Source organism: Gopherus flavomarginatus, chromosome 8, assembly GCF_025201925.1.
Source record: "Gopherus flavomarginatus isolate rGopFla2 chromosome 8, rGopFla2.mat.asm, whole genome shotgun sequence".
Classification (NCBI taxonomy): Eukaryota; Metazoa; Chordata; order Testudines; family Testudinidae; genus Gopherus; species Gopherus flavomarginatus.
The window spans coordinates 108242557-108255217 of NC_066624.1; the positions used below are offsets into that span (position 1 = coordinate 108242557).

The window sequence follows — 12661 nt, forward strand, 5'->3', positions numbered from 1 at the left end:
TTTTTACTTGTGATTTGTGTCAAGCTCTATTTGGACAGAAATTAAAATTCATTTTAAAATGCACAAAAACATAATTTAATTTTTTTCTGTTAAATAAAACTACTTCAAATGTGTTTGGATATGTAAGATTTTTTTTTGGATATGTAAGATTTTTTTTTATCAAAACATGTTTTGTGTTTAAAACTGATTGATTACACAAAGAATATATTATTTGAAGTTAGTAAACCCAAAGTATTGTTTCTGTTCACCATGTCTTTCAGGACTTCAGAACTGGTAGATCTCATCCTCCCACGCTTAGTTTTTATATATAGATTAGATGATGAATACAAGTTTCCTGCTTTTTTCAATGCCAAGCTGTGTTTGTTAACTCTGAACAAACTAGTCACAGAACTAGACTAGTTGAATAAACTGAAATGAAGAAAATATTCTCTCTGCACCTACAGAAGATGTTACTGTGACCGGCATGAGTGAATGAGTGAAACACTACTGACCTGTGACAGAAAGGGCTACTGACTGACTGACCTATCTACAGAAGAGGCTACTGCTGACAAAAACTTGGGTATCACCTCAACAAACTCTGGGTCCAGGTGCTTTGCCAGTGATAAACCACTAAACAGGTAGAAGTTTCTTTAAAATCTGGCAGCAAACATGTACTGCTTAGTATTATATTTTGTATTTAATTTAGAGATGGCTTAACATAAGTTGACCATTTTAAATAGGTTTGCTTTTTAAAAAAATAAACCTGTATATAATTTACATTAAAACAGAAAGGAGTATAATCTCTATCAAGTCTAGGGTAAAACTATAGTTAGGCAAATCAAAAAAAAGAGTATGAAGAACAACTAGCAAAAGACACAAAAATTAACAGCAAAAAATGTTTTTATGTACTCCAGAAGCAGGAAGCCTGCCAATCAGTGGGGCCACTGGACAACTGAGGTGCTAAAGGAGCATCAAGGAAGACAATGCCACTGTGGTGAAGCTAAATTAATTCTTTGCATTGGTCTTCACTGAAGAGGATGTGAGGGGAAATCCCACACGTGAGCCATTCTTTTTAGATTACGCCTCTGACTGATGTCAATAGAGGAGGTTTTGGAACAAACTGATACATTAGTCACCAGGACCAGATGGTATTCACCCAAAAGTTCTGAAGGAACTTAAGTATGAAATTGTAGAACTACTAACTGTGGTATGTAACTAGGGTGACCAGTCAACAAATGTGAAAAATCGGGACAGGGGGTGAGGGGTAATAGGAGCTTATATAAGAAAAAGACCCAAAAATCAGGACTGTCCCTATAAAATCAGGACATCTGGTCACCCTATATGTAACTCATCATTTAAATCAGCTGCTGTATCAGATGACTGGAGGATAGCAAATGTGATGCCATTTTTTTTTTTTTTAAAAAGCCCCAGAGGCAATCCTGGCAATCTTAACTTCAGTACCAGGCAAATTGGCTGAAACCATAGTAAAGAATAGAATTATCAACTATATAGTAAAGGGAAATTATGTCTCAAAAGTCTATTATAATTCTTTGACAGGATCAACAAACACGTGGACAAGGGTGATCCAGTGGATACAGTGTACTTGGACTTTCAGAAAGCTTCTGACAAGGTCTTTCACCAAAGATTCTTATGCAAACTAAGCAGTCATGGCATAAGAGGGTCCTCTCACAGATCAGTAACTGGTTAAAAGACAGGAGGAAAAGGGTAGGAATAAAGTTTTCAGAATGGAGAAAGGTAAACAACAGGGGTTCCCCAGGGATCTGTATTAGGAGCAATGCTGCTCAACATATTCATAAATGATCTGGACAAATGGGTACATAATGAGGTGGCAAAGTTTGCAGATGATACAAAATTACTCAAGATAGTTAAGTCCAAAAGTTGACTGCAAAGAGTTACAAAGCAATATCAAAAAACTAGGTGACTGGGCAACAAAATGGCAGATGAAATTCATTGTTGATAAATGCAAAGTAATGCACAACTATACATACAAATTCATGGGCTATTAGATGTTGCCACTCAAGGAAGAGATCTTGGAGTCACTGTAGATACTTCTCTGAAAATATCCAGTCAATGTGCGGCAGTAGTCAAACAAGCTAACAGAATGTTAGGAACCATTATGAAAGGAATAGATAATAAGACAGTAAATGTTAGAATGCCTCTATATACACCTACAGTATGCCCACACCTTGAATACTGCGTGCAGCTCTGGTCACCTCATTTCAAAACAGATATATGAGAAATGGGAAAGGTACAGAGAAGGGAAACAAAAATGATTAAGGGTATGGAACAGCTTCCATATGAGGAGAGATTAAAAAGACCAGGACTATTCAATTTGGAAAGGAGATGACTGAGGGGGGGATATGATGGAGAACTATAAAAACATGAATGGTGTGGAGAAAGTGTTATTTATTCCTTTACATAACACAAGAATCAGGGGTCACACAATTAAATGAATAGGTGGTGCGTTTAAAACAAACCAAAGGAAGTACTTCTTCACACAACGCATAGTCAACCTGTAGAACTTCTTGGCAGGGCATGTTGTGAAGGCCAAAACTATAACTGGGTTCGAAAAACAGATAAATTCATGGCTAGATAAATTCAACGGCTATTAGCCAAAATGGTCAGGGATGCAAACCCATGCTGTGGGTGTCCTAAGCCTTTGACTGTGAAAAGCTGGGAGTGGACGCCAAGGAATGAATCGTTTGATGACTGCCCTGTTCCATTCATTCCCTTTGAAGCATCTGGCATTGGCCACTGTGAGAAGATAGGACACTGGGCTAGCCGGACCATTGGTCTGACCCAATACGGCCATTCTTATGTTCTTACATTCTAAAAAAAAAATCCAATTTAAAATAAAAAACTGATTTTTCATTTAAAAAAAAAGATCGATTTTTATCCATGCTGGAGGAAGGTATAAGAACCAAGTGTCCTGCCCATATCCCATATTCTCCTAATCGCTCATTTGAATATTAGTTTATGACATGAAACATGATGGTTTACTTCCTTACTTCCCAAGATTTTGGATTATTTCTTCTAATCCTTTTGACTGAAACTGTGGATGGTCTCATTTTCCATAGCCAGTTCTGAAGCCTGCTAAGGTCTAAACCTTGATGTCTTGTGACCATGAGTTCCACATGCTAACTCTGAATCACACAAAACAGTGCTTCCTTCAATCAAGTATTTCATTACATGTCACTTTGAACTTGAACTGTGGGAGAATAAATAGGAGTTCCGAAGTCACCTTTTCCATATCACTCATTACGTTGTCTACTGCTAAGGATGGCAATAAAAAAAGCTGTATGCAGTGTTGTCACAGCCATGTTCATCCCAGAAAATAAGAGAGAGAGGGTGTGTGAGGTAATATCTGTTATTGGACCAACTTTCGCTGGTGACAGAGACGAGCTTTCGAGCTTACACAGAGCTCTTCGTCAGGTCTGGGCTGAGAAAGCTTGTATCTCACCAACACAAGCTGATCCAATAAAAAAAGATTACCCCATCCATCTTGTCTCTCTAATATCCAACACAGCTGCAGCAACACTGCATAAGCCTCTTTGCACAGTTAAAGGTGACTGCTGAAACAAGAGACCTGAGTTCAGCAGAAGAAGAGAGGTCTCTAAAATGTTGGAACAGAGCAGTATGTTCACACTTTCCTAACACCTCCCTGCTTTGAAATGGGTTCCATCCCAGGCATGGGATGTCACAGTGCAAAGCTGTGAAGACAGCATCATGAAGAGTAAAGCCACTTACTGGATTTAAACTAGCTGAGCTCAAGCAGCTTCCATAACATGGCACATAGAATCTCTTGCAGACAATCCCACACCTTTACAGAGACATCTGCAATGCCAGGTTAATTGAAAAGGTAACACAGATAATATGTGAGACAAGATAAAGATAAACTCAGCTTTAGTTCAGTGGTGAGACTGTTTAGTAACCTTTATCCATTTTGTATCTTAGCTGTTTTCTTTTCTCTAGCTAAAAGGCTTTCCATCTGCTAGCAGTGAATTCCCGTCATTGCCTGCAGTCTCCAGTTCATGCTGGTTTCATCTGGCCTCCCGCACGTTTACAGCTCCTTCAATTTTAGGGTCAGCTGCAAATTTGATCCTGGCTGAGTTTGTGCTGAAGAAACGACTAACAAAAGAGGATATGAAGCAGCCACGTAAGTTGGAGAATGACACTTAATTTTAAAATCAGTTTGTATAAGCACTTCTGGAAAAACTAGAGCATCCTGAACTGAGTTAATATTTGTGAAGCAACATTACTGCTTTATCATATGCTTCATCATAATTATAGAAGTAGCTCCACAGACCAGATCATAATTATAGAAGTAGCTTCATAGACCAGTTTCAGTGATCAAACCAGACACCTGGCCTCCCAAACTGATATGCCTACCATCAAGAACATTAGGAAAAGATGACCTATGAAGTGTGGGAAAGTTAATCAGATACCATGATCTGGTAGCTGTGAATTCTGGTAAACAGAAAAGTCTGCATGTTGCATAATCTTCATTTTGCTTAAACCAGACTGTTAAAATACACAGCCGCTGCAGCACTGGAAAGGTGGTTTCCCATGATGTATATATCTTCTTGCAAAAATCCATTTCTGTGTCACTCAGGATTGCTTGGTGCACTGCCATGCCTGGAATCACCTAGGCACCCTTCTTGTGACAGCAGCCTTCCTCAAGATTACACCACAATCATTGGGAAGTTATTTGCTCAACAATAACCTCTTCCAGTTGGGGAAGTCACATATTATGTGAGACGTCTATTAACGTTATGGCCTAAATTTTCTAATCAGGGTGCTTACATTTAGGCTTCTAAATAAAGAACTGATTTTCAGTGGTTTTGCACAACTGCCCAGCTCCTACTGAAGTCCACAGGAGCTGCAGGTGCTCACCATTTTTGAAAATCATACCTCTTCTGCTTAGGTGCCTAAACATGGATTTAAAAGAGTAACTAATTATCCAATGCTGAAAATTTTGTCCTACGCAGTGTTAATGGCTATACTTGCAATAAATCTGTTTCTTGCAACTACCATGAATAAAAAACTAAAGGGAAATCGTCAAGTACTTAAACCCCTTGATGCTCCAGTGAGGAGTTTCGTTTAAACCACCTAAAGACTTAACAAGACTTACTGCAAATATCTATAGATTTCTTTAGTCCTCATGTAAAACAGGGTTTGGTTGGAGGGAAAGGGGGTTGGGGTGAGATTATATTCTCCTGCCGCCTCAAAATCCCAGATACACTAGTTCATAAAAAACAACAAAAGGAAAAGTGGCTGTATCACTACAAAAGCAATTTTCCCTCTCTTGGTATTGACACTTCCTTATCAATTATTGGGAGTGGACCACATCCACCCTGATTGATTGGCCCTGTCAACACTGGTTCTCCACTTGTGAGGTAACTCCCTTCTCTTCATGTGTCGGTATATTTATGCCTGCACCTGTAATTTTCACTTCATGCATCTGAAGAAGTGGGTTTTTACCCATGAAAGCTTATACCCAAATAAATGTTAGTCTTTAAGGTGACACCGGACTTCTGTTGTATTTGTGGATACAGACTAACACGGCTATCCTTCTAATACTTAACAAAAGGAAACCGCGGATTCACAGACCAATGTAGTTTCATTATGCAAGTGCAGTAATTTATGACAAATAATCTACATAACTTGAAAATTAAATTTATTCACATGGAAAGAACAAAGTTTAAGGGCTTATCTACGTAGTAGGTTAGTCCACACTAGAGGGGTGTCAGGTTTAGCCTGTGGCACTCTAACCAGCCCACATGGACCCTGTTGGTGCACATTATTGTAGTACTGTTTGAAACAGGAGGACATGAACATGCACTAGGGAACTTCTAGTGCATACCAGCAGGATCCCCACAGGCCAGTTAGTGCACAGTATGCTAGTCTGCATTAGAATTTACACGCCTCTAGTGCAATGGACTGCACCATGTAGACAAGCCCCAAGATATTATTTTTAAAACTTCCCTTTTGTTTCTGTTTTTGTTGTGACAGTGCTCCTTTGCAAAGAGGAAAACAGTAAAACCTATGAGAGCCATTTGTTATTGTTGTACATTATGGGGCAGACTCCTGTATAAGATCTCCACAAAGCATGTTGCACCATGACTCAGTGACAAACTGGAAAACTTTTGCTTATCTCAGCCCAAGACACAATCCTGTTGCTCTAACAGAGCCTTGAGGAGGCTAGGTCTGTCTTTGGATGTGACGGGGAATACTGGGGGCAGATGCCTGTTGAAACTTTGCTTATATAGGAAGGTATCTGACGTACCTCTCCAATCAGCTTAAACTTAGCTAGGTGGGAGAGACCTGTTCTAGAAAGAGGTTGTGTCTTTTTAGCACGGGCCTCAGGCCAGAGTGAGGTAGAAGTCAGGTAACTGTATAAACACTACGATGTGTGGGTCTAGGGTGACCAAATGTCCTGATTTTATAGGGACAGTCCTGATATTTGGGGCTTTTTCTTATATAGGCTCCTATTACCCTCACCCCCCAACCCAATTTTTCACACTTGCTCTCTGGTCAGCCTATGTAGGACAGAGGCAAATGTACTCAAGGAACTCTTCCCATTTCACTGGGGTTCAAAGACAGAGGTCCCTTAATGGCCTGTTTGCTTTGCAAGAGAGCAAGAATGGTTGTGACTAGGGTACAAATTTTTATAGTAAGTTGTTTTTTAAATCTTAGTTTTGAAGCCAAAAAGCAGTGTGTCTGGGGACACCCCCCCACAGAGAACATCTCACATTGAGGAATTATTAGGTATTTTTCAGCATGGCAGAACTGCTACCTCTGCTAGTGTGACATGCTCTATATAAGTAACAACACAAAGCTCCTGAAGTAAATATCAGAGTTTTTTCAAAAGCTGCCAGTTCACTGAAAAGTAGAATACAACAGAAAATTACGTTGTTAGAATGGAAGTACTTGTGGCACCTTAGAAGACTATCAAATTTAGTTGAGCATAAGCTTTCGTGGGCTACAGCTCACTTCATCAGATGCATAGAATGGAACATATAGTAAGAAGATATATATATACACCTCTACCCCGATATAATGCTGTCCTTGGGAGCCAAAAAATCTTACCACATTATAGGTGAAACTGTGTTATATCAAACTTACTTTGATCCACTGGAGCGCGCAGCCCCACCCCCCAGTAGCACTGCTTTACCGCGTTATATCCGAATTCGAGTTATATCGGGTCGCATTATACCGGGGTAGAGGTGTATATACATACAGAGAACATGAAAAAGTGGAAGTAGCCATACCAACTGTAAGAGGCTAATTAATTAAGATGTCAGCTGTCTAAAATGGGCCATCTTGATTACCACTTCAAAAGTTTTTTTTCTCCTGCTGATAATAGCTCATCTTAATTAGCCTCTTAGAGTTGGTATGGCTACTTCCATCTTTTCATGTTCTGTATGTATATATATCACCTTACTATATGTTCCATTCTATGCATCTGAAGAGGTGGGCTGTAGCCCACGAAAGCTTATGCTCAAATAAATTTGTTAGTCTCTAAGGTGCCACAAGTACTCCTGTTCTTTTTGCAGATACAGACTAACAGGGCTGCTACTCAGAAACAAAAAAGTGTTTTCTGTAAGTCATGCCAAAATATTTCATACAACCAATGGTACAATTAATTGTAAGTATTTGTTAGAGAACTGGACCTGTTAAGCACAGTCTGCACAATCATATGAATCATCTTTGCAAAACTCATGAAAGATAACCATCCCAGGCACCGGATCTGTGGGCCTAGCCTCTCAACTATGGGAATCAGTGCAAACAGATATTATTTACCCTGGTTCAGTGATGGGGTGTAGTTTGGCAAATGTTAAATATTTACAAGAGTCTTACTCTGTGAGCTGTGATAAGCATTACTCCCACTTACCAGACTGTAAAGTTGATATCTCTTCGCTGTTTATTACAGTAAACTTAATGCAGTGACATTTCTCATCACCTGCAGCAGACTGCCCCTTAGCACAGGCTATCCAAATGTTTCACCATAAATACTATGCACTAGAAAAAAATCCAACGCATCTACACCAAGAAGTTAAACCAAAAATGCCTGATATTGAGCTAGTGGCCAAGAAATTTTTTTTTAAACCTAATACAGAGGCAGATTTTTTCCTGCGTTATTTTCAATATGCAATACTTTAAGAGATGCATCCACTGTAGTACTGCTGGACACAATCCTTCTCCCTTTGTTGTCAATGTCAAAACGACAAATAACTTCCAGGGCAGCAACACAGGCTCATTAATTGTAACTCACGTGACATTAACAAATATGTCATTTTCAATGCCCCTAAAATTTTACATTAATCAATGCACCATTCACACAGCTTGCTAGCAGTGAACAGCTCACCTTGAATTTGACCAGAAGACAAGTGACTGGTTTTCCTGGCATTTGCTGCAGGCAAATCCATACTAAACTGCTCATCAGTCAAGTATTCATCTGCTCTGTCTAGGTTGGCAGGACACTTGTTCCTTTTCTTATGTTTGTGCTTCCACACCTCCTCTTCATCCTTTTCTTCAGAACCAGAAGATTTCTGCAGAGAAGTGCCTTGGGTTACTCTGGCACCCAAGGCATCACTCACTTTTAACAAGTCAGTTGCAGGTTCATGCTGTTTTACATAAAAATCTTCCTCTACTTCAAGGTTTCCTTCTCGACCAATCCTGGGATCTCTTTCATGAGGCCGTCTGTTAGCAAAGACTTGGCTTTTATCTTCCTTCAGTTTCTCAAAGCCTACAAGAGCAGGCTGTTCCAGCTGAGATGTTTTGATTGGTGAATAGCTATGTGCATTCAAGCCATTTCTTGCCAGAGCATCTCTCATCATGCCTCTCTTCACAGAGGGTTCTACAGCCAAACTAGAATCGTTGAGGTTGCTCTCTTCTAGCTGTATCTTCTGTGCAATATGATTTAAATAAGATCGGAATCTACCACTGTGGTGCTTTTGTACAAGCCTGGCATAAGCATTCTTCTGGGGCAGAGCAGGCTTGCTTAATCCATCTTTGGTAACTTGGGCAGAAGCACCTTTCACATATCCCAGCTGATCCATATTCCACAAATATGCCCAGACTTCAATGTGTTATAAATAAAAACAGGGGAGGGAAGGGGGTGTTGTTATCTCAAAACAAAGGATCAAAGAATTGATTACATTAGCAAAGATGTGAAAAAGTTTATTGAACGAGGATTTATTGATCTTTAAAAAATTCCAAGGTGATGAATAGTTCAGATTTTACTGTAGTATTACCATGTCAGAAGCTACACTATATTAAAATTACTATCAGTAATCCAGGAATGATCAAACTATAGTCTGCAGACCATATCTGGCTATAATCCATCCAAAATAGAGACTTGGGCCAAATGATTACATTCCAATTCTGAATGATTCCTTTAATCCTCTCTTCCTTGCCTTTGACAAATCTTGGCAAATTAGGACTGCAACCGATGGACGTGTTAGATGTATCAGAAGTAAAATCTGATCATGTCCATGTCAGTCTCTCCAAAAATAACTGCATCCTTACTGAATTGTTTAGATGTTTCAACAACAAGGACATATCTCTTGTCACTTTGTTTCCTGTAAGCAAAAAATAGTTTCTTATTTTCTACTGACAACAAGGTAGGTCTTTGAAGCCACACTACATGAGGGCTTTGCTTCAGATTCTAAGACTGTCCACTCCAGTTTATCTTTCCATATATAAATTACTTTCAGTACAGTAGGCATATAGTGAACTCACTAGTATAACTGAACATCTTGCAAAGGCTCATCAATTTTTGGTGTACAAGGTAGATAAGCTCATTGTTTTCACCTGACTAATTTCTCTAGAAGGCATTACTACTTCCGCTTAGAGGGCAGCAAGGTGAAGTGTATAAGGATCAAGTATCTTTCACTCTCATTTCAGCTGCTCCAGCTTCTGAGCAGCAGAAGTGAAATAGAGTCAAGTATTTTTCATCAAGTTATTACTCGACAAAGCTATAGGCAGAGACATGGTAAAATCATTAACTGGTATAATGCCCAAAGACAAAATTCAAAGCCATAAAAGATATAATGGAGCCCAACACTGGAACATCTCCAGTGTTTGCAGCATTCTGCAGAGTTCCAGAAAAAGTTTATATTTTTTTTCTCTCGCTCCAAATTTCTCACAACTTGACATGGTATTGAACTGTTCCAAATCAAACTGTAGCAGCCACAAACATGTGACCTTACCTGAACTATTCATTTGCTGAGGTGTGAATTTGACAGCCTAGCTGGGACCACTCATGCTAAAATTGGGAAATACTGGAGTCTAAAAAAACAAACAGATGAAGTCATGAACATTGTCTTTATGAATTTTTTCGCACACCTCTTTCCACAGTATAGGGCTCTGCATGTGTGTTACCCAGAGCAGAACTTTCTGGGCACAAAGCTTCAACTGGGAAAAAAAAAGGGGGGGGGTTCCTCTCTCCCCTCCATACTGTAATTTTTCCTCTCAGTTGCCCATCCTCTTCCCCACTGTAGTAGTTACAATGAGGATAGGCATGTTGGCTTTTTCTTCTTTCTGCAAGCTGCTGGCACACACAGTGCTGCTTAGGCACAGGATGCCCAACAGAGACTAAGGTTTGTGGAACTAGGTTTCTCCACAGTGTGCTTACTTATGCCCTTTCAGAGTAACAGTACACATTGTAACTTGGTTTAATTAAGAAATTGAGCAAGTATGTGAATAGTCTTCACAATGCAATACAAAGAGAAAATAAATCCCCACACAAATGGGAAAAATTCCCTGTGTTGTTTTGCATCTCTTCCTAAAATTTTCCATTTACCCTGGCATAGGTAGGCTTTCATATTTGACTGCAAGATTATCTTACCACCAGAACTAAAAAACCCTCAAAAAAGTAGGTCTACACCAGTGGCAGTCACAAGGTTATTACATGGAGGTCATGAGCTGTCAGCCTCCACCCCAAAACCCCCTTCACCTCCAGCATTTATAATAGTGCCAAATATTTTTTTAAAAAGGCGTTTTTAATTTATAAGGAGGAGGGGCACACTCAGAGGCTTGCTGTTTGAAAGGGGTCACCAGTACAAAATTTTTAAAAGCAATGGTCTACACTGAAAGAATTAGTGAAAAATCTGACAAGTTCCTTAAGAAGTTACAATTCCTCATCAGTGCAGTTTTCTCCTGTCCTTGCTTATGAGTACCGGCAGAGACTCAGAGCTCCCCTGCTTGAGATGCAGTTAGAAGTGGGCAAGAGGGGTCGAGAGCATCCCCAGTTCCAGCAGCCAGGAGGAAGAGGGGAAAAAAAGAAACATTTTGCAGAAGGCAGGTGGGAAGACTCCTCCACTTCTCCCAGCAGCCAGGGAAGGAAGTTCCAAACTTAATTCAAAATGAAAGTTGCATAGGTTATTTTCAAATAATGGGGGGTGTACCACTACTGGCCTCCAACATTATTGTATCAAGTTATGAACATAAGATTCTTACAATAGCATCAGTAAAGGATTAATTAACGTCCACTGCATATTTTCAGCAATGCAACACACTAATTACAACAAAATACTGGGCATTAAAGATTAAAGCTCTTGAGCTTCGGCTCTATATTTCATGACTGGGCTGGCTAAGTGGCTGTGGACCAATCCCTTAACTTCTATGTCTTGACAGTAAAGTAAGGATACTACCACCTAATGTGGAGCAGTAATGAGTGGAAAGTGCTTGGAGATCAAAAGTTGGAAGGCAATAGAAAAAACTAATACTACTTTAAGTAGCAGTGAGTTAAAAGGGACCCAGCAAGAGCGTCCCTTGATCCAATTTCACCTCGGAAACAGGTAACTCATCGCCTTTGCCTATGCTAACGCCGACGAGCGATATCCACCCGCGAGAGCATGTTGGAGCCACACGCGTCGCGGCCAAGGAGTTGAATAAGCAGAGTCCGTGAGGCCGCACGTCGGGGGACAGCGCCGCGCCAGCCAGGGGCACCTGGAAGCCGGCAAAGGGGCGCTGAAGAGCTCGGCCTCGCCGGGGCTACGGGGGTGAAGGGAGACACGTTCCCCGGCTACCAATGGCCTCGGCCCCGCCAGCCAGGCCGGGGCAGCGGGCAGGGGCCGAGCGGCGAGCGGGACCCTCCCAGCCCCAGCTCGGGGCAGCAGGGAAGGGGCGGCCCCGCTCCGAGCTAGACACCGGGGCCAGGAGCCCAGCGCGCCCCGGGGGAGCCCCCACAGGGGCGGTGGTTGGGCCTAGGAGCCCCGCCAGCCCCGTCACTCACCGGCCGGGCCGGGCCGCTCCCCCGCCGCCCCTCTCCGCGCCGTTTAAAGGTCCCAGCTGAGCTGAGCGCCTCCCTCTCTCCTTCCGGGGCAGAGGTCGCCTACGGGCCGCAGCAGGGACCAGAAAGCCTCGCGCGCGAAGCCCGCCCCCGTCCTCTTGAGTGGGGGGGGAGGAGTCACTCGGCCCCCTGCAGCCTCCCCCACCCCCAGGAATGAGGTTCATGCTTATTCTCTACCTATAGGAGTCGCCCAGGAGCTCGGTGGGGCCCTCACCCCTCCCAAGTGTGGGGGAAGGATGCTTCCCCCCCCACACCCAAAGCTGGGGGTTTCAGTGGGGGAGTCATAGTCACCCAGCTTGCAGGGGGGGTAGTAACGTTCCCCCCACCCCACCTCCCCACATCCAGCCCCATCACCACACACTC

General features: G+C 41.7%; 1 protein-coding gene across 4 annotated transcripts in view; it reads right to left on the minus strand.

Annotated features, from left to right (window-relative positions):
* DIS3L2 (DIS3 like 3'-5' exoribonuclease 2) overlaps positions 1 to 12329 on the minus strand; it is a 299945-nt gene extending 287616 nt beyond the window's left edge. For 3 of the 4 annotated variants that reach the window (XM_050963771.1, XM_050963772.1, XM_050963770.1), the window contains exons 1-2: positions 12242 to 12329; positions 8369 to 9584 (exon numbers count right to left, since the gene is read on the minus strand). In XM_050963771.1, coding sequence (XP_050819728.1) covers positions 8369 to 9062 — 694 coding nt within the window. In that variant the 5' untranslated portion in view covers positions 9063 to 9584; positions 12242 to 12329. The remainder of the gene's footprint in view (positions 1 to 8368; positions 9585 to 12241) is intronic. The other variant, XM_050963773.1, reaches the window with a different exon arrangement.
* Between the last annotated feature and the right edge of the window lie 332 nt (positions 12330 to 12661).